General features: G+C 38.8%; 1 protein-coding gene across 1 annotated transcript in view; it reads right to left on the bottom strand.

Moving 5' to 3' along the window:
* The window catches only part of SPTLC1 (serine palmitoyltransferase long chain base subunit 1), a 35,707-nt gene extending 15,605 nt beyond the window's left edge, over positions 1-20,102 (bottom strand). The window contains 5 exon segments of the mRNA XM_030237069.2: positions 3,625-3,697; positions 4,152-4,245; positions 8,862-8,956; positions 18,224-18,331; positions 19,987-20,102. Of these exon segments, the coding sequence (XP_030092929.2) occupies positions 3,625-3,697; positions 4,152-4,245; positions 8,862-8,956; positions 18,224-18,331; positions 19,987-20,055 (439 nt within the window). The 5' untranslated portion in view covers positions 20,056-20,102.
* Between the last annotated feature and the right edge of the window lie 3,140 nt (positions 20,103-23,242).

The following is a 23,242-nucleotide window of genomic DNA, read 5'->3' as shown; positions in this document are numbered from 1 at the left end:
ACTCTTGCCACTATCTGCTTCTGCTAGCAATTGACAGATAATTATGCCTCTTGTCAACTGGAAATAAGTAAGATCAAAATGCAAATAGAGATCATTACTGTGTGATTTGAAAGACCACCAGTGGCCAAGTGTTACCTTTTTGCAATTACTGGAAGTTCACTGAAAATAAAATAAAATAAAGCAACATCAGTTATATGTACAGATTCTTCCAATAGTCTGTGGGGCATGGTTATATGTGCTGCTCTTTCTGACCAGACACCAACAGAAAGGGTGCAAAAGGAAGGAAATTGTATAAATCCCAATTTTGCCACACTAAACATATCTAACATAATCTTTCCCCTAAAGGACACAGCCGTATGACGTTTTTATTAATTAAAGGAAAGGGTATTTATTCAAATAACAGCCTGCCAATCACAGCAAGAACAATTTTATCCATAGCACGCAACATATAAATCCTCAACAATCCTTTCCTGATGTTTACCTGGGCATTAAAAAATAGACCAGAAAGAATTTGGTTTTCCCATTGCTTTTAAATGAAAACAAACAGTTAATCATTCATTATTTCGAACTATTCTTTTGCACGCTATTATTCTGATCCAGCTGCACTAGATACACCAAATGTTCAGGGATATCTAGAATAGCCTTTCCCCTCCAAAGACTTCAGAAGGGAGGATACTGACTGGAATTCTCATCTACTTTCTGACAGAGATTGCAAATAGTCCATTTCCAGAATATTTGTGTCTTTTTCTTGTGTCATTGCTACATGGACTTCAGAATCAATAAACAATCTTCAATCAGGCTTCCAAACAGGTGGGATGACATTTGGTTTATTGAAAGAAAAGCCCAACAAAAATCAGCAATAACAAAATTTTAAAAACAGACTGGCCACACAGCATTTAAAACATGCAATATAAACAACACTCAGTCCAAAATGTTTATTTTTGAAGCCTCATCAGTAGAGAAAAAATAATTAGGGAAATAAGAGAACTGAACTACTATTTTTGAGTGGTCAGCTATGGATACCTAGTGAAGAAAAATGTTTTAAGTGACCACTTACACAATTTAAGTGAAAGAGAAGACAAGACCACCACTGTTCAAAATCAGAACTTGCATCCTTCTCACTAAGCCTTATTCAGGAACAACCACCATTACACTAAGCAAGGTCTAGATAAAAAACAGTGGGCAAAACAAGTATTGTCAGGAAGGGCAGCCAACAAATATATTCAGGTTTGTGCTACTGAAAAAAGTTTTGCAAGCCTAAGTAAATTTTGTCAAGGGCAAGAACACGTAAATTCAAAATTACATGCACTTGGCCTATTATTACATAAGGATATGAATGCTTTGTTTAATCATGAGGTTGAAAAGTGCTAAGACAATATTAAGGTTTCATTGCGATAAAACCCAAATACTATCTGAGTCTCCTTTATTGCAATGATTTGCTTTAGTCTGGTTACTCCACTTTGATTAGCCTAGCTTAAATGAAACTGCAAACACCACTTGAAGTACATTTGTACAGAGAAAGACAAAACTGAAACAGCTTTTTGTGCAATTATGAAACATTAATAAAGCTAATATTGTTAGTAACTGTTATGAAATGCCTGTTTAATGCCTAGTGTTTGCTCACATGGAAGTCAAAAAGAAATGAGAATTATGGAGATAATACCCAGGTATTATATGGTAGGTATATGTAAACATACAAATACTTCATGCTCCTTACAGGATAAAGGCACACATACATATTTCAGGGATACATGAAAAAATAAAAAATGTCTTACAAGGGACTCACTAAATCTATTCATTACCTTCAAAGTGGCATAGATATGAAGAACCAAATCTCCATTCAAAATAAATTATAACACAGTATCTACATTTCACATAGAGATTTCTGATATTGATATGAAATATCAGCTCCTAAGAGGGGATAAATCTGAGCAGTAACAACAAACAACAATCAGTTAAATTCCACACAGGAATGTAAGAGGAAACTGTATGCAGTTTTGCACAGGATATGACTCATTTACCAAAGTCCCAGTACATGAAAAATTGTGTGAAATGTTTAAGGCACACAATGATGCAAAAAGTGTTTCTTCTCATAGATTCATAATCCTGCCACACTCAAATGTTTAAAGTTAGGTGAAAACGGGAAGACAATTTCAGATTCAACAAGCAAAGCAAAAGTCAGTCTACCATTTAAAATGAAGCCTCCATTATTTTATGTGTAAAAGATGATACCTCAAATGGGAGAGTACAATATCACTTCTTCTCTACTGATGTCAAGTAGCAATGCCATAGATTAGATTCCTTGCTTTGTGAAATGGAGAGCTTACTGAAAAAATTCAGGAGCCAATGAATAGCAAAAGCTATAGTTTGCATCTTAGGATTAGCCCTCCAAAGAGGGCAGGAAACAACCCAAAGAATCTCTTACTTACCAAAAAAAAATAATCAAATTTAACCTGTCTGTTTCAAACAATTACTAGAAACAAACCAAGTAAAAGACTTCATAAAATTTAAAATCAGCTTGGATTCAAAAGGTGATTATTATTCCACAAGGTTTTTTGAGCACTTCACTGTTTTGGAGGGAGGGGAAAAGCCTATATGAATTCCAACAGACCACTGCTGATCACTGAGAGAATCTAGTTGCCTATAAGCTCTCTCTGTACTAATCAGTGGGCCACCAGTACATTAATTAGAAACAAATTACGGTTCTAAGCTAATGAACTAATTCTTAGATTGAGATCAAGATTCAACCCTGTTCTGATAGATAGGCTTATATCAAATCAAATTAGGTATAGAAATTAGTTATGATCACTTATGGAACTAGTTTGACTAACCAAGAAAAGCTCAAGCTTGTCTTGAATTCAAATCAAGGCTACAGGAAGCTAACTCGATGAAATTATTTGAGTACACACCCCCTCAGAATTCTATCATCTCTGGGGAGAGACTGGAAAGTTCACAAAATGCATTGATGGTTTTAGCCTGTAATTGTGCAGCAATTAATCTATAACTCTTTGGTTTACATGCAATATTTCAAAATATAAATGCCTATAAAGAACTATGTCCAGAACCCAATATTTAAGAACTTACTGCTTCTTAAAAAGAATGAAAAAAAAACCCCTTTCCTTAGTAACACCTGCGCTGGTAATAAAATTTCTCAATTACAACATTAAAGTTATCAGTAGTGGAAAACTTCATCCAGGCTACAGCATTCATAGTCACAGAAGCAGTCACATTACTTTTCACAGAAGTCAGACTGCCCCCTTGTGGTGCGCGTAGAAAGTTTAATTCACACTTAGATTTACACTTCAGTCACCGTGAACTATTAAATTCTAATAGGTTTATTTTCTCTTTCTACTGTGGTTACCAGAACTAGAACAGATTGTAATCTTTGCAAATCTTTTCAAAGACCAGCATTAGGAAGAGTAAGAAAAGAGATAAAATAGTAAGAAACAAAGCCAGAAAGAATAAACACTGCCAATCCTCAACAATTGCAGTAAAAAGTGTGTTAGAAGATAACTGTCCTTCAGAGCAACAGAAATAACTTTTTGCTTATATATTGGACTATTTTGGCTGGCATAACAAACTAGTCTGAACATCTTTAAAGGCAGATCAAAGAAAGTTACTCACCAAAAGTACCATAGAATCCTCTGGGTCCACAAGTGCCAACACCATATTTCTTCAGAGAAGCCTGTGCTGCACTCTTTAATAGGAAAGAATTACATTAAATATTTCTACATTAGTTTTACTACACATTTCACATTGACAATTTTACACCAATGTAGTACACAGATGACTTTTATCATCATGTAAAATGACCTGCTTCACAGGAAGTATAATAATGTACTGAATTCTATAACTAATTTCACCTCAAAACTACTTTTGACAACTGTTTAAGCACCACTCATTTTATTCTAATATTTAAGGACATTAAATACTAATCTAACTTGATAATCAACTAGGTGTGCAGTAAGTACACTGGATTAAATTTCAGTAAAAACAAGATTTCACTAGCACATTATGAGATTTATAATCTTACTTCCTGCTTTAGCAGTATGTTATTGATGAAGTTCAAGCTTTCAGTATTCTTTTCCCAGAGATAACATACAAAGTAAAAGAGCAATAGTCACACAAATAGAATAACTGGAAGAACTCACCTTAACTTTTTCATTATTCAAAAGTCCAAGGAAGTTAAATGATGCAAAGTTTATACATTCCTTGCCATTAACAGTGATTATATGGGTGGGAGGACTGAAAAAAATTACAGACCTATTGTTATGAATGAAGAGTTGTCATTTTCATAAACAGTTAATACAGGAGTTCTGTTTTTCAACAACAGAAGGCACACAAATTTTCCAAGATACCCTGTTTCTACTACTTCTGTTGCAGCTGCCAAACAGTATTTAAGTTCAAGGTCAAGACACAAATATATTCAACAAAACCTATATTCCTGTAATTTAATAAGGAAACTGTAAATAGTTCCTTGAGATATTTAATGATTCCTTGTTGAAAACTTAATTCATAGAAAGATGACCCCTTAAGAGATACATAAAACTTCTCTTCTAAAAGCAAAATGGTATCTATTTTCAAGAAGTACTAAAAATGAAAAGGAAACCTCATTGCTCTTACTTCCAAATGAAAAATGAATTCAAAATCAATGTTTTTGTCATAAAGCAACCCCAGAATACCTATCTTCTACTGATATAGCTATTGAAATATAGGTAGTAGATGTAAGCAGATGAAACTATTGTATTAGCTATCATCTTAAGCTTCCAATTCAGTTTGATCTGTAATGGTCTGAGTAATTTGTGTAATCAGGAAACAGAGAAAGTCTGAAAACACACACTACAATGAAATGAACAAGAGTATAGTACACATGAAGCAAAGGGCAAAAACTCCCTGCCCTAAAAAAATTGTGATTTAGGTAAACAAAAACAAAGAAAAAAAAACTGTTATAAGTAAAATATTATCCCTTTAAATACAAGCATCGTATCTGTATACTGTGTTCTATAAGCAAACCTGTTTTGGCAATTATACACATCAATCAAATAAGTTCAAAAATTTCATTAATCACTTGGAGTGTTAAGAAGTCTCAAATCTAAGTGAAATACAAAACCCTATGTCTGCCCATTTCTATATCTGCTGTCAAATATTACAGATGAGATTCTATGCTATTCTTCAGACACAGCAATTTCCACAAGCTTTTCCCATGTGGAAAACTAGCACTGGGCAATTTTCTTCACCAAAATTAAACAGGGCTGCTCAAATGTCAAATGTCTGTGCACAGCTGTTCCAAATCTGGTGGTTGAAAATATTTCAATGGGTACATTTGGTGTGCAGAGCAAATAAATTTTAAGTCCAAGCTATTCACTGAAGTTAAGAAAAACTCCGAACTGCCAGAATTTCACTTAAAAAATTCCATGATTTTGTGTTATATCTGTTCACTTGACAAAACTCAGCACATGTTGCTTCAACTAAACAACTGCAAAATTTTACTAAACAGCTTTGCAAAGCCTTCTACTACCACAGTTCATCTTTTACATGTTCATCTTTTGAATGCTGAACCTGTCCCCACAAAGGAGCTGTTCTGTATTACAGTGGTGCACCTTCTGCACAGTAGTAGCATTATAGAAATGCGCAGCAAACTGTCTTGAGGAACTGACTGCCATTAAAAATACACCTGTATCTGTTCCTCTGTCTAGATTATCAATGAGCTGTACCAAAGTCCGGATGTCCTAATATGTGAAATAATTACTTAGTTTCACAGATATTCACCAGAGCAGACCTCTACATATATATACATTTTGTCACTAATATAAGATTCAGTATATTCCCAGCACACTGTCATTCTGGTAAATTTACAACAATTTCTCTCACAGCTCCATCTCTCAAACCTAGAAAACACACCAATGTTCACCAGTAACTTGGTCATTATAAAGCTGTAGGCTGCATGAAAACTTGGCCATCCTTTGCTATCAGAATTTTACTCCAACTCCTAAAGAAACAATAACAAGAACATAAATGGAAAAGGGTATTTCAGTGAATAATTTATATAATATATAATAATATATAAAGCATTGATATTGACCACATCACAAACCCTGCTTTACAAGAGTAAGTCTTTGGAAAAGGAAAACCAACCCTGAACCATTTAATTTTTTTATCTTTTCATGTATCTCCCTTCCCCTAATGTAAGCTCATTAGGTATCATAGTTAGGAACAACAGTTATGAGATATGAATGATCCAGCTTAAACAGTAAATTAAAATATCATTTCAAGCTATATTCAAAGAACACGCAAGCAAATCCTTCAGGACTGAGAGCATGCCTCCTGTTCTTGGGCCTCTCACTTAAGTGTTTCATATACTGAAAAAATCAGTCACAGAAGAAAACAAAGTTAAGAAGGTACCGATGATGTGACTTCTACTTTAAAGCAGAAGAAGAATTAGCATGACAATTTTTCAGATGTATTGTTCTACGAAACAGATTTACATTTTCTGAGTGAGATCTCATACAACTAAGCTATTTTGCACAGATTAGTTCACAAAAAGGCTACCACAAGGAGTAACTAATTTCTGAACTGCTGAAAGCTGTTGTGGGTACCTTCTTCAGCATTGGTTCAAGATGGATCACTTTTTTGATTAGGACATGTCTGAGGTTTTGGCTTTCCTCTTCATCTGGCAACATTATTTGACTATGCAGAAAGGAGAATATGAACTCAGGATACAAAATGCACAGCCTGCTGAGATAGGAGAAAATCTGCCTCACCCAGACAGTAAGTCAAAATTTTTACTGAAGTACTTCATTTTTCTGTAGTGGTTATGAGCTTTTATAATCCCCACATATTACTGTAAACACACAGTATTATAAAGATAAATAAGAGTTCTGAGGCACTAGAAGAGGCTTCCCAGAGAAGCTGTGGATGCTCCATGCCTGAAAGTGTTCAAGACCAGGCAGGCTGGGGCTTGGAACAACCTGGTCTAGTGCCAACAGTAGAAATGAAATAACCTTTAAAGGTTCCTTCAAATATAAACTAGTTTATGATTAGGATTTTTGTAAATCATCACTCATGATAGACATTAAGACATGAAAATAACTGGAATAAGACCATCTCAATAGATAGGGTCTCCCTAAAATACTGGTTAAAAAGGGGAAATGCTCTTGAGCTGAAATCAGGATGCAAACATTTTTCTTCCTGTATTAACTCTGAAAAATGTTTTAAGTTTACAGTCAAAGTTACAGCTGTTGAACAACTTGTGGGGAAGTAGTCAGCTGGCAGCTTAAATATTACAAGACAAGTGTCAAGTTTTCCTCACAGCCACTGTTGGAGTTTAATAGCCACAACACATTATCATTCTGTCACAATACATTTCCTAGCTATAAGCACTAGAAAGTTCTAATAATTTTAACACTTTCTGAATCACTCTAAAAGACATATTTGTTCCATTTTTTTAAACAGTCAACACTTCCTTTAACTCTATGGTACAGCTTGTTTCAAAATTCTGAAGAATAACAGAAGAATTGTTCACATCACAGTTAATTAGAACAGACATCACTTTTACATGGCACTTTTCTGTGGTAGTGGAACCATCAAAATGGACCTCACTATGACACTAAATTATTTCAAATCATTACTGTCAATAAAAAGACATTATGAATACTTACAAAGTAAAAGCTAGTGATGTGCAAATCTGAAGATTGTAAAAAGAAGCTTCAAAGCAATTTCTGAAATAGTATGACTTGCTTAAGTCATCAGACATTTTAAAAGCCTTGCAACAGAAGAAAGCAACACTGAGCCATAAATTTTCTGACAAAATAGCTTTGTCACACAGCATTTCCAATTCTGATTGTCCAAGGAAAAACAGCTTTTCATGAAGTGTATGCTGGGCTTGGGGTAGAGTCAATTTTCTTACAATGACTGCTGGTATAGGGATGTTTTGGATTTGTGCTGAATGCAGAGATTACTTTGCTATTGCTGAGCAGGGCTTACACAGAGCCAAGGCCTATTTTACTATTCATACTGCCATGGAAGTTAGAGGTTATGGGAGGTTGGGAGGAGAGAGCCAGGACAGGTGACCCAAACTGACCAAAGGGTCCATCCACATGACATGCCCAGCATATAAAGTGGGAGAAAGAAGGAGCAAGGAGGGCACATTTAGAGTGATGTCATTTGTGTTCCCAAGTAACTGTTATATGTGACGGGGCCCTGCTGTCCTGGAGATGGCTGAACACCTGCCTGCCCATGGGAAGCACTGAATGAATTCCTTGCTTAGCTTTGGTGGTTTGCAAGGCTTTTGCTTTCCCTATAAAACTTTTCATCTCAACCCATGACCCTTCAAATTCTCTACCCAGTCCCACTGATGCGAGTGGCTGCATGGGTTTTGGCTGTTGGCTGGGGTTAAACCACAGAAAAGTGCCTAGTGGCTACACAGTGATGAGTGATGATGATGTAATCACTGGCTGCACAGTGATTAGTGATGATGTAAGAAGATAGTATCCACTTTTGGAGGTCTAAGTCTACACTTTCAGGAAATGTGAAACAAATTAATACCAAACAATAGAGAACCACAATGAAGGCAAAGATACAACATTCCTTCTCCCACCCCCAATATGGGGAAAAAAAAAAAAAAAAAAAAAAAAAAAAGCAAACCAAAGACAACATTTAAAGTAAGAAAGATTTTCTTAGTAACATACTCCTGATAATGTTAAAAACCAATACATCTCCAGAGGCCTGCTCTCTCCAAGCGCAATTCATTTATCAAAGGTATTAAGGACATGGAAATGCTTAATGAGCAATATGCTGCTGAATATGGATATCAAGTATTTGAGTCAAAATAAATAAACAGAATTTATTTTGGTTACATTTACCCAGAAACAATGTTGTAATTGAGAGCTGGGTGATCTTTTGGCACAGGAGGTACAAGAGGCTCTGGCTGCCATTCTTCAATCAACTCTTCTTTTTCCTAATCAGGAGAAAAGAAATACAGTTTAAGAGGGGAATTCCTCTAGAAAATACATTATGCATTAATAAACAGTTGAAAACAATTATATTAAAAACCATGTATACTAGTACATGTCACCTTTCTGAGACACTTAAAATTGGTATTATCTCAGGATCTTTAAATGTGAGGCTCAAAATTATGAAATCAGAATGGGAATAAGATATAAAGAAACACAGACCAGATGTGTCTGTAAAGATCTTACACTATAATCAAGAGATGAGATACCAACATGACGTCCCTGCCAAATTTTAATCAATACTGTTTCCTTCAACCTGTTAAATATGAAAATTCTCCTCTACAGTTTATGCAACTGAATATGAATTACATAAAAATTTTATACAGATTGCCTCAATTTACATTCTCAAGTCTTCAACAGTGCTGTTTCAAGAACACTGGCATAAAAATATTTAACAAAGTAACAAAAATGTGAGAAGGATACACTGGACAAAAACTGTAAAATGCTCAAGAAAAGGTAACAACAACTACTAAATCACATATTAAACACCTAACCATGGAGGAATACTGAGGTCACATTGATTTTCAAAATAGCACCTAAATTCAGGTTAATCTCAGAGTGGAACCACAACCATAGCCCAAGAAAGAAAATTCCATCCTCACAGCATTAATGGGCTTCTCTATACCATATTACTATCTGGGTGAAAAATAAAAAATCAAACACATAATTTTACACTAAGGGTGCTGATCCACCACACTGCAAGCCAGCAACTGTTACTGCGCAGTCCTCTCCCACCCAAACATTCCTGTTTCTGGTGCTAGCAGAATCAATTAAAAAACCAGACAAAACCTCATTCAGATGAAAACTAAGTCAGCAAAAGCAGGATGGGATATATATCTAAACCAGAACCCACAAGAGTCTCAATCCCAACCTAGACTGGCTGATGCTACTGGGAAAACACATCCTTGTGTTACAGTTGCCCAGTAGTATCTTACACCTTTCCAAAAGAGTCCAAAAAAGACCTCTGACAATCATAAAGCAGGACAAATGCTCATGCAGCCTTCACTCTACTCCTGCAATAGCTATTGAAAGGCCCCAAATCCCTAATGTATAATGTATCTACAATCAAGAGTTTTGCATTCATTTTGGAGCACAGGGCTTTTGGCTGGCGTTGTGCTTCATTTTGGTTTGGGGTTTTAGCAGGGGAGGTTTATTGGGTTTTGTTTTATTAGGCAGCAGAATAAATCAGGTGAGAAGTGGGTGCACCCTTTCAGTTATGGAAGAATAAATAAGAAAAGCTTTTACATCAAATGCCTTAGAGGGAAAGACTTCAGGTCCTTCAGAACTCCATGGTATTGCTTCTGTTTGGGACCTGAACACAGAACATTTTAACAGCTTTAAGGCAGAGGAGGCAACATAAAATTCATTTTCTTCAAAGAGAGCAGAATTAAAAGTGTGTAAGCATGTACCTAGCTTCTTCATTAAAGTCAAATTTCTGAAATAAGTGTGCAAAATATCATCAAACAGCTTAGCTACTGAGGACACAAGCTCAATTAAAATACTTTTGTCAAGGAGTTTAGCAGAAAGGAAAAAAGTATGTATAGATGGACACTGTAAGTACAGTAAATTAGCACATTCCAATTACAGTTAAGATCTATGAACACAAAGATAACAAGCAATTCCTAATTAGTATTCCTATCCCCCCCTCACATTCATTTCTAAGAAGTTTCTACTCTTCCCTTTAAAACCTTTGCTGCACACAAACTGAACAGCATAGGTTACAAGCCACAGATGAGACATGGCAACATCCTAATTTTTCTCTTCTCCTGTATATTCTCTGAGAATATACAGGAGAAGTGTAATTGTCTTTCAAACAACACCATTTCATTAATTATAGTTCACATTCATTCTCCTCATCCATTACACAGCATTTTGCTTTTTCATGGACATAGACAAATATTTACATACTCATATCTTATGTCATTTGTTTCCACCAGCTCTTAGCAGAGGAGGGGACTGGAGATATTGATGATTAAAACAAGCACCAATCTCAATCCAAACCATCCACCCACCACTGCAGACTAGACACTGCAAACCCTTTCCTCCTTCTTAGGATTTCTGCTGGTCAGAGTGACCCCGAGATATGTTAGAAAGTCTCTTTTCCCAGCCCGGCAGGCAAAGGAGTCAGAGCTCTTCAGTTCTCGGTCTCAAGGTTATTTATTATTTCTTATCTATAACATTCTTTTTCTGACCCCCTGAGGTCTGTTTGTCAGGTTGGGTTGAGGCACACTGGCTGCCCTGGGGTGGTGTAGTCTTTTTTATACTAAAAACTACGTGTACATTATTCACCATAACTTTCCAATACCCATCACATATGTTAGACAGTGAGCTTCTACTCTAAACCAATCTAAAAGTGCCAACATCACAGCAGAAGATGAAGGCCAAGAAGAACAAGAAGAAAGACTGGACACGCCCAGATTCCTCCATCTTGCCTCCTGAACCCCCATTATAAAAACCCCAAAAATCTATTTTTCACCCCGTGACAAACTAACTATTATTCTACTTAAACGCTCTTGACTTGTAATTCTTCATATAAAGATGGTAATTTGCTCCATGGGTCAAAATCAAAGGCACAGGGGTCTTGGGCTCAGCGCCGAGGTCTCTGAGCCCCCTGTCAGGGTCTCGAGTCTCCAGGGCAGTTAGAGGAATTTTCTGGGTTCCAACACCTCCTTCCATTCACCAAATACCTCAGTACACTGGCCCGCCCTTCTGAGGGTAAACATGACCATCTTCCTCCCAACAAAAAGACAGGGCAGAAGCAGACTTTCATGCAGTAACCCAACATCAACCCCTAAAGAAATAAAATTTCACATCAATATTAAAAAAAAAGTTAATTTTCAAACACACAGAGAAACCATCTTTTTAATTCACATTGTAACATCCTCAATACATACTTGATTTGCATATTTCTACTTAGTTTGCTGCACTGAAAACATTTACCTGATGAAGCGAATGAACTCAAAACTTTCCATTTCCACTTTCTTGGACTGCAGTGTACATGAACTCATCCCTCAGCTTTTCCTCTTGCCCTTCTATAATTACTTTTTATTTATATAACCAATAAATAAAATATATATAACATTATAAAGTGTATCTCTTTTATTTTATGGCTAATACATAATAAGCATGAAAATATAATCTGTAAAATATTTATAACTATATTTTATAAATTACAATATACATACCTTTTTATGCATTTAACTTTATGTTTTCTGGCTCTCTGAACCCTAAACGTAATGGAAGCTTGGTGCAGAGGCTGAAGTCCCCACCTCCATGGGTGGTCCCATATTAGACAGGTGTGGAGGCAGCAATGTTGGTACCTTGCTGTGATCTCCTAGGCATGACTTTTCCAGCCTCAGTATCCCTTGGACTCTGAACTTTCTGGCTCTCTGAAGCCTAACCCTACATGCAGTAGAATCTTGAATTCATTTGTGCACATTTATACATAAAAACATCAAAAATCTGTTTATCTAAATACACACAGATACCCTCACATACATGTACAATGGGTTTGGGTGGTTGCATTCTATTGTGGATTTTACTTTTTAATTGCCATATACCTTGGGTAAGGAAATTATTTGGGTGTAAACACATTCAGCCCAAATTATTAAAAAAGTTGCCTTGTTTGCCCAGGTTCTTAAGAAAAGGTAGCAATTCTGTTCATAACAGAAAACAGTTCTTAGCTAGCACTAGTGTTCTGAAATGATGTCATGCATACATATTCTACATTAATATCAAAATATTAATAAAGCTTTTTATTTACTGGTCCTCAAATAAGTATTTAATTTCACAGTATTTCTAGACCCATGTAACTGGTGCAAATAATGGGCATGCCAGTTAGAAATTTCTTTCTTTCAAAGTAGGTATGTATGCCATACATAAGAGAAATTGTACCTACCTAGGGACTCTTGGCTCAGAATTACTGAAAACCTTAACAAGAGCAGACTACCTCTGCTATTCCCTACAGAACAATATCTGATTAGTCTATGCTGTTCCTGCAAAACAGCTCTCAAGGTCGATGTATTTCTCAGCCACGCATTAAAGATTTGTCTCCAATACGAATTTTCCAGCCTCCTGACTTGTATCACTCAAATAAAATGCATCCCATACTACTACAGCAATTTAGTGGAAATTCTAAAACCAAAGAAAAAAACTATTCCTCCCATTTGCAAATAGGAAAATGTGACTGTTAGTTCTTCACAGATTTTGAAAGGAAAGCTCAGTATCATTACCATTTACTGCAAAGTAAAAGACAAACAGACCTGTAGGGCACCTTCCTTCCAATGCTGCCATGCAAACTTCTACAGCCCACTCCAGTCCTCATTGTCACTCTGTCACTTTCCACACATTTTACTTTGTGTGAAAGCCCATAAGAATCTATGTCTAGCACCCTGTATGGCCACACACTTTTTTATGTTTCCTAAAACACTGAACTATCAGGAACTTACAGTATCAAAGAAACACTACACCCTTTTAGTTAAAGATTTGGGAGATACTACTTTCTAAAAGAAGCAGTAGTAATACTTACAAACACTATTGCCAAAGCATAAGAGTTAGACAGTTGAAAGGTGATTTCTGCACTGGATTTCACAGTACTCTTGCTACACATTTAAATGAACCTAGAATCCACCTTCAGGGTGGATTTCTTCATGCTTTTAGAAGCATGACTCCTAAGTGCACTACATTGCACAATATGTAATTTCCTTCTTGTTTCCCAGGACTGACTTGTTCTAACAGATCACTAAGATGGCTGTGCAGTAATTGTATTCTTCATTAATATTTATCACATGGAGCCAGCTCTGCTGTGGCAGCATTCCCAGCAATAGCTCACAAAAAAACTCCCAGTACCATTACATGAGTGGCTGGCACAAAAGTAGTGTGTGCTCTACCACCTGAGCAGGCCTGTCTCCAGTGGCTGTACCTGAATAAGGCAGTATTTCTTCCTGGTGTGGTAAAGACTGGACACCACAGCATGACTCAAACTAGAACAATACAGAAAGCAAACCAGCAGCACTCTCCTTGCTGAACAGCTGGCGTGTTTCTACATGTAGACGAACTCACACACACACACATGGAAGTCTGGCTGTATGGGATCCTGTACTGGATGAACCAGACTGTACTGGGTCTGGCTGTGATGGTGGGAATTTCCTTCATAGCAGCTCACACAGTGCTGTGGCCAAAACAATGTTGGTAAAACACTAAAGTTGTATCTCTTGCTGAACAGCCTTTGCACAGTTCACACTCTGTTCCTACAGTGAATAGAATGGTGCATGCCCAAGAGATTGAGAAAGAACAAAAATCAGGCTTGTACTAATGAAAAATAGATTTCATATTGTATGATGTCACACATCATACAATATGAATGAAGCAATAAAAAGAAGAAGAGGGACTTTAAGGAATTCAGCCACCTTTTGTTTGGGAACTGTCTGATATTGGTCCATCCACTGGAGGTGGTGAGTGCAATATTACTTGTCTTGTTTTCTGTCTTCTTACACTTTGCTTATTAAATAATTCTACATTCACTCACAAGTTTTTAAATAATTCTACATTCACTCACAAGTTTTCTTGCTTTTATTCTTCCTCTGCTTTGTGAGCAGCTGAGTTCAAGCCCACTGGGGTTAATCCACAAGACAGACTAGTGCAAATTTAGTGCCAATTAGGTGCAGATTTTTCATGACATTTAAGAAGGCATGTCTCTCTGTGTTCACAGCTATTCCCCTACACAAAATACATGAGCTCTCTTCACAAGAATTATCTACACTGTAGAAAGAGAAATGGAATCATTCCGTGACTCTGATATATCAGTTTGCTTAACTGCTCTAACAGTAGAAGATGTATTCACACTATTCACACTGCTGCAATTATGTTTACTTTCAGTGAGACTTTCCCTTCCAAATGCAGTTCTTCCTAAAGCAACCACTACTTCCGTCTTCAAAGGTCAATGATACAGTCAGCTACTCTAACTCAATGACACTCAGCTACTCTAACTTACACCATCTTCAAGGTTAGCCAATTTGAACACAGGATCAGAACAAAAAGCATTTCACCCATGCTATTTATATTTTTTTTTTGCCATCAAGATAAAGGTAACAAGCCAGTGGTGTCTTTAACAGCCAAACCCTCTGCTGCAAGCTCACAGGCTCACAGCACCCTGTAACTTTTTGTGTCTGTGACCTGCAGTGTGAATCAATGTATCTAATCTATATACAAGGTAGTTCTTGATGCCCGGTTGCATTTTTGCTAGTATTCACATTTCTTTTCACCCTTCAACCTCAGAAAAGTTTTTATAAATCTCAACAAAAGTATCACAACAATAACATATTTGCATGCTTCTATTTTTCAAAAAGCCTGTTAACAGCAGTCCTGACAGTGAATTTTAATACTAATACTATGGATAAATGTCAACCTGCAAAAGTAAGGTTATTTAAGCCTAAGCCATTTACACATTTTTCTTCCTGACACCCTTCTAAACCCTTTCTTCCACTCTAGCGGACTGGCTACATGTGCAATCTCCCAGTTGTTTACTGCTTTCAGTTAAACAGACACAGAACAATTTTCTTCCCCACACAGCATTATTAGAGATTTGTCTGCATACTTTCCTCAGCTTCAGCAAAATGGTCAGTCACAAATTAAGATGATGACCTGCAACTGCATGATAAAATCCAAGACGCACATAGAGATATATGAGCCAATTTCTTACTTTGCAAGGAAAAGACAGGTTTTGGCTCACCAATTATATGAGCCAATTTCTTACTTTGCAAGGAAAAGACAGGTTTTGGCTCACCAATTATCCGAGACCTGCAAAGAGATTTTCCTGCCTTCTACTGCAGAGAGAATGACCCTTAAAACAAAAAAAAAAAAAACCATATCCTCCAAAATCCTAGAAATTAAAACTACCTGATGCAGTAGATGATCTGTACTAGTTTCTGGATGGACAATCTGGGCCTACTTTGAGGCAGAGCATTTAGTGTTGCACCACACTGGAGCTCCTTTTGCATTCATTCCTCCTCTGTATTCTTATCTAAGGTGGTAAACTTTGAGTATCCCACAATCAATTCAAACTCTTCCATGCACAAAACTGAACCAGCCATTCTTGATTCCTGCTTAGTTCACTTCCTGCCTCCAGTCATAGAAGCATTTGGGTTGGAAAGGACATCTAATTCCAATATCCTTGCCATTGGCAGGGACAATTTCCACTAGACCAGGTTGCTCAGAGCCCCATGCAATTCAGCTTTAAACACCTTCCAAAGATAGGGCATCCAACACTTCTTTGGGCAATCTGTGCCAGTGCCTCACCATGCCCACAGTAAAGACTTCCTTCCTAGTATCTAACTTAAACCTGCCACTTTTGAAGTCATTCCCCCTTGCACTGTCGCTACACACTCTTCTAAACAGTGTCCCTCCATCTTTCTTGCAGGTTCCCTTCAGGTGCTGGAAGGCTGCACTTAGGTCACCCCTTAGACTTCTCTTTTGCAGGCTAATCAATCCCAAGTAATTCTCTCAGCATTTTCTCATAATAGACGTGCTTCATCCCTCTCATCACCTTGGTGGCCTCCTCTGGACCACCTCTAACAGTTCCATGTCCTCGCTGTGCTGGAACCCCAGCGCTGGATGCAGGCTTCCAGGTGGGGTCTCAGCAGAGCAGAGCAGTGGGGCAGAATCCCCTCCCTGGCCCTGCTGCCCATGCTGCTCTGGATGCAGCCCAGGACACATTTGGCTTTCTGGGTCATGTGCAGCCTCTCATCCACCAGCAGCCCCAAGTCCTTCTCCCCTACTCTCCATCTGTTCATCCCCAGCCTGTGCTGGTACCAGAGGTTGCTCTGACCCAGGTGCAGCACCTTGCACTTTGCCTTGTTAAACCTCATGAGATTCCCATGGACTCACTTTTTTGCCTTGTTCCCTCAAATGTGTCAGCCACAAACTCAGCTTGGTGTCACATGCAAATTTGCAGAGGGTGCACTTGATCCCATCGTCTAAGCCATTAATTAAGATATTAAATTAAAATATTAATTGAGATATTAAATAACAGTGATGTCAGTATAGATTCCTGAGAGACACCACCCGTCCACTGGGAGTCAGAGACAATGGCCACTACCCTTTGAGTGAGACAGTTCAACTGCTTTCTTATCTACCTACCACCACATCCATTTCTCTCCAATTTAGAGAGAAGGATGTTGCAGAGGGCCAGGTCAAAAGCTTTACACAAGTCCAGGTAAATTACACCTGTAGCCCTTTCCTTGTCAACCAGTGGAGTCACTCCATCACCGAAGGCTACTAGGTTGGTCAGGCAGGACTTGCATTCGGTGAAGCCATGCCAGCTGTCTCAATAAATACCTCTGAAGTGCTTTCTAGAACACTCTAAGCTCGTTTAATAAGTGCTCCCCAAACAAGGACACTGCCTGCAGTTTTGCTCACAACTACAGACTTGTGCCTACAGTCCTTGCATCCTGTTCATTGATGAATGACACTAAGTACGAATCCTTAATGTGCATCATTAGTGAGAATAAGATCAAAAAGCATGCAAATACATGACATAGATGGGAATTACATATACCTATGACAAATACCCATAAATCTCTTTCTTAGGACCATGAAGAAATTTCAGTGTTTTATCCTATTTATAAGGGATATCAGTACTCTGAAACTAGTCCAGGGACATCTTCAAAACAAATCTTATTCATTTGTGATAGCCTACAGCCAGAAGTCAGGAAGAAACTCCAGTCTTCACCAGTATGGCTTTTTTATTTTCTAGGGATGACATTGCAAAAGAAGAAAACTGTTGCTAAACTACAATTTTTGTGAAACCCATTGTAAACTCTCAGTGTTATTACTCACAGGCACCACGAATATAGCTTGAGCATTTTCCTACCATCTACAATTTTACAGTTCATTTGACTTGGTGGGCGTTTTTAATATAGCAGTTTCATTTTTAAAATAAAGCCCTCCATTGAGTAGAGGTAATGACAGCTTTTCACAGCTAAACAGTCATTGTCATATCAGTTTTCTTATTTCTCAGACTCTCAAACACAGCGCTACTTTTAAGGCACAAACTGACATGTTTAAGCAACAAGCAGTTTCTGAGTCCAAAGTAAGCTTACCCTTGAAAGTTAAAGAAAAAAAGCAGGACCATTTATAATGTAGCAGTGGTTCAACACTCAATACATTGATTGGTATAAACTGTTTCTCTAAAGAGAAATATTTTTTCATCATACCTTAAGTGTTAGATCAGATCTCTCTTGAAGCTTATATGTCTTGGAGAAAAGAAGTCTGATTATCCATAGTATCAGAATTCCTTCTAAAATGAGATGGTAAGCTGGAGCCTGAAAACAAAAGTACAAAAATTAGTCTAGAGACAATTCTATTTGAAGCCGTGTGACACAACACAACCATTTTGTCCCTATTGGCACACCCAGAAAAAACCCAAAGCTGATCATCAGCTGATATATTTCTAAATCAGTAAAAATTTTAACTGTAGGAAAGTGGAATGTTTTTCAGCTATTACTTGTAGCTATTAAGTTTAAATGGATTGATTCTGTGGTTCATACACATAATTTGAATACCAAGAGTAAAGGCCATTAAGTCATACAGGTTGCACCAGTCAGCACCTGTGAAGACAAGCAGCCTTCAAAACAAGTGGAAGTATCCTGAGAGCCTGAATGTCTGTGTCATCCATACAAAGCCACTTCAACTTTTCATTTTTGTAACCCACAGTCTGCTAGCAGTATTTACAAGAAAAGACAATTCTGTTCTTATAGGCAGCTTCTGTCCATTTTACAGGCACTTTGATCAGGTATAAAACAACTGAGTCAGCTCCACTAGTTTTGTCCCTGTGTCCTTTACTCTCTTGTGTGGACAAAAAGTGTGGGAATACATTAACTCTGATTTGCTTTGTGTAAGTCAAAGTTATCCTCTTTGGGTGCTTGGGGGATGAAAATCAGTTTGCTCTGGCACCACAGCTAGTTTGAAGTAGATGTGGAATTATTGGACACCTAGTATTAATGATGAGTTTAGTTATTCCATTTTAGAAAGGCTCCTGTCTATTATTTTTAAAAAAATAAAAGTGCACACAAACGAGCACACTCCCTCTTCAAGACAGGGGAATTGCTCCCACATATCAACATTCTTGGTGGTATCTGACCTGCCAACAAAACAGAACTTACCATACATTCAGAAACTAAAGTAAATTGGATGCAAGCTTTTAAAACCAGTAAAGAGTCCTATGGCATATCAAACCATAGGATCAAACCTATGGTTTATACCTGATCAAACTGCAAATAACAGATGTTACCTATTGCAGAGTAGTTTTCTGTTTACCAAACATATTAAGAATACGCACACGACACGTTTGACACGACACCTAAAGAACACAGAGTACACTGCTTTTCAGTGCCTACAGTTATCCTGGATTCAGTGCACTAGACCGTGCTACCTGCTTCATTAGCTAAGCACTTCTGTATTTGGATTGCAAATCTTGCACACATTCTTTAAAAGTTACCACCCTTTGCCAAAGGAAGGGACACAAAAACACCGCCTATCATCAGGACATCCTTTTTAACACCACGAAACAAAGCCTGAGAACAAACACGCACAGCTGATGTCTTCCAGAAGGGAACTCAAGCCCAAACATTTAAACGCCGTTTCTTCCTTTGCAAACGACATTCCTAAGTTAAAAACCTTGACCCCAGTAAAATCCTTAAAACCCTTAAAGCTTAATGCTCTGCTACACGCCCTAAATGTCGTTTTATAAGCCTGGAGAAATAAGACGTGCGTGTATATTTTCAAGATACAGCCGCGGCGCACTCACACGTACTCACGATTCAGCGAGCGCAGCCCGACCCCGCAGCACCGACCCGCACCCGGCTCCGCTTCACCACCCAGCACCGCCCACCGCCGCCGTTCCCCACGACACCTCCCCGCTCCCCGCGCCCCAAGCCACTGTCAGGCCGCCCCGCTCGGGGTGCCTGCCCGACCGCACCTCGTAGAAGGCCTGGACCATCTCCACCAGCACCCACTGCTGCCCCACGCCCGCCGCCACCGCCGCCATGGCCGCGCCGCCGCTTCCGCCTCTCCGCCCACGCGCGCCGGGGCGGGCCCGGCGCGGCACAGAGCGCCCCCTTGCGGGTGGCGCGGCCCCTGCTGCCTTCAGGGAGGCGGTGTCTGTGGGCTCCGTGCGCGGCCTTCCCTTGGCCGTGCCGGGCCGTCATCGCTCCGACCTGCTGTGTCCTGTGGCGAGCTTCGTCAGGGAGCGAGGCTAGACTGGCAAGATCAGAGAATCACTGACTCTTAGAATCGGTCTGATTGGTAGGGACCACAGCCGGCGTCTGCTCCAACCTCCCTGTTCAAGCTGGGCCACCTGTAGCACCTGGCATAGGGTTATGTCAGACAGTTCTTGGATCTCTCCAATAAGGGAAGCTCCACAACTTCTTTGTGCAATCTGTTCCAGTGTGCAGTCACCTGCACAGTAAAGTTTCCTTTCCATGTTCAGGTTGAACTACCTGTGTGTGCTTCAGTTTCCACCCATTGCCTCTTGTCCTATTGCTCAGCACCTCTCAGAACAGCCTGACTCCATTCTCTTGCTGTCACCCTTTTTAAACACTTATATATATAGGTGCACCCTTCAGTGTTGACTAAGCAAAGTTATCTACAAACTGGACTTGCCTGAGAAGATAAACATGTATGTATTAATACGCACTTCCTCACCACATTTCAAACTTGGTCCCATTTGTTGAACTTGCTGGAGTTAGCTTGGTGTTGATCCCTCCACACACACAGGCTTCTTCAGCCCCATGCTGCCCTAGGTGGAATGGGGTAAGGGGCAGATCCTGTGCTTTCGTGTCTCATACACAACTATTACACTTGTCACCTCTGAATCTGTAACTGGTAAATTCATTGCTGGAAGGACCAATTGCTCAGATACTTGGCTAAGCAAAGGTGAAACCTATAGTGGAAATAATGGATAAGTTCAAATACGAGCAGAAATTACTACATTAAGAATCTTACCAGAGTGAGCAGCCCTAAAAGCCAAAGACTGTTGGGGAGAGATAAATGTCATGAAGAAAAAGAGTAGTGTTGAACTCTCCCCACAGATGCACCTGAGTGTGGGGAGATGAGTTAGTCACTGTGCATAGCTGTGCAGGACCTGCACAACTGGCTAAAAGTCAGTGGAGAAGAGGGGCAACTGGAAAGAAGACTTATTGGGAAGTGAAGTAGCTATTAAAGGCAATGTTTGAGAATGGTTTCTGTGGGGCTACACAACTGTGGAGTGTCTCTGGTGGTCATCTTGGACAACACGATGAAAGCACACCCCTTGGGTTTTCACTCACTAGTCTTCACTGTGGTTGGGTGAGAGAAACCTGGAGCAACAGTTAATGAAACAGGTGACAGCAAAAACCTTTCGCTGTTGCTAACTACAGACAAACAGTAGCTTACAATTTTACAGTAGTGGGTAGTTAAAATCAGTGAACTTCACTTTCACACTACTTGAAATGCATAGTAGTTAATCTCCCTGATTTCTGAACTTAGTGATATACTTGTCAAATTCCAATCTCTGCACAATAAAGAGAAACATATGGTTTGAGGCTATCTGAAAAGTCAAGGGAGACAATAAATATGTCTTTTGGCTTTTAGCTGCATGAAGACTCTTGTCTTCACTGTTTAATCCTTCTGTAGCCATTGTGTCATGCTGGAGTCTTGGACTCTTGGGAGATGGCTGCTAGTACCAGCCTCAGAAAATGTGTCTGGTATGCAGACCCAAATTGCCCTCAGAAGAGTGGGCCACGAGTTGTTTTGGTGGGCAGCAGATTGAGTCACATCTCTGCTCTCATCAGATTGGGACTTTCAGTATTTGACATAAATATGTACCATTGGGAGACTAAGAAATTGATTTTGTGAAACACTGGATGAATCGTTTCCAGCATGAAATGCAGTGAAGTTAATAACATACTAACCAGTAATTCTTCTGGCAGTGGATTCAGAGATCCTGGTCTGGAATATCATAGTGCTGAGTCTCTCATAACAATGAGCCTATCCCTATTGCTCAGCAGTTTCATTGTTTCAACACAGGGCCACTGCTGCTCATGGCTTAAGGCTGCTTTACTTCTAACAGTAACAAAGCAAGGGAGGTAAAGGGATAAGTCCTTCACAATGGCAGTTTATGACTGGAAAGAAAGGGGAGAGGAAAAATATCTCTGAAATTAAAGACCTGATGGAAGCTACTGAGATACTGCCCTGTAAGAATTCCTGGTCTGTATGTTTCAAATTTTGTATTCCCCCCATATTCTCCATTTGCACAGTATTTCTAAACCACTCTTGTTCTGGATCTTCCTCACCAACCCACTCATTTCTCACACGCTGCTTTGAATCCCCAGCTCAGTTCCCCTGGGTCAACACTGGAATTCCAGCTATCTGCTGTAGTTCTCTGGTCACTCCAAAAACTGAAAAATAGGACTTAGTATGGCTAAGAATTTTACTTTTTTCATATCATAGATGTAGCCAGTGCCAGTTATTTTTCTGTCCTCTTTGCTCTAATAGTTCTTCCTCTGGCTTCTTCATTTTTGCTTTGTCAAGTATGAGATAAACAGTCAGAGCTTTTATTGAGCTGGTATTAACTGAGAAGGGGAGAATGGCATTGGGAAGTGGCACATAACTGTGAAGGGATGATGGTACTTGCTGAAATCTTAGTTGTATTGCTGTGTTGGAGATATGTGTACAGTAGGCAGAGAAATGTGGCAGGGAACTGGTGGAAAAAGTTCCTGAGGGTCATTTACTTCTCCCCTGCCTTCTCCAACCACACACACAGAAGATGGATGATGGTGTTGGAGATTAAGGACACAAGGGAGTGTTTGCTGCTATTCTCACACATTCTAGGTGATGAAAACTTAGTTTAGAGTATTGTGGTTTTAGTGTTCCTTGTTGTAACATGTTGACTACCCTGAAAAAATTATAGAAAAAATAAATAAAGTGTTGGGAAAGCAATCTCAAAATGGCAAGGGGAATAGCAGGATAATACTAGTTAGTCTTTTTTAGTCTTTGAAACTTGATTCTCCATTGAGATGATGCTGGCAGCAAGCACAGAAAACTTTCAAAGTCAGTTGAAAGCTGTCTGTTAAGCCAGAAATTGTGTCCCAGCTCCTAATGGGAAGCCCAAAGATGTTGCAAGAGTACTGTGCAAGTGCCAAGAAGAACTGGAATATCAGGTTCTGTCATTTACCCAATATGTGGAGGAGCAATTG

This window comes from Serinus canaria, chromosome Z, assembly GCF_022539315.1.
Source record: "Serinus canaria isolate serCan28SL12 chromosome Z, serCan2020, whole genome shotgun sequence".
In the NCBI taxonomy this organism is placed as follows: Eukaryota; Metazoa; Chordata; class Aves; order Passeriformes; family Fringillidae; genus Serinus; species Serinus canaria.
The sequence above is the reverse complement of the archived record's forward strand: the minus strand, read 5'-3'. Positions and strand labels throughout refer to the sequence as shown.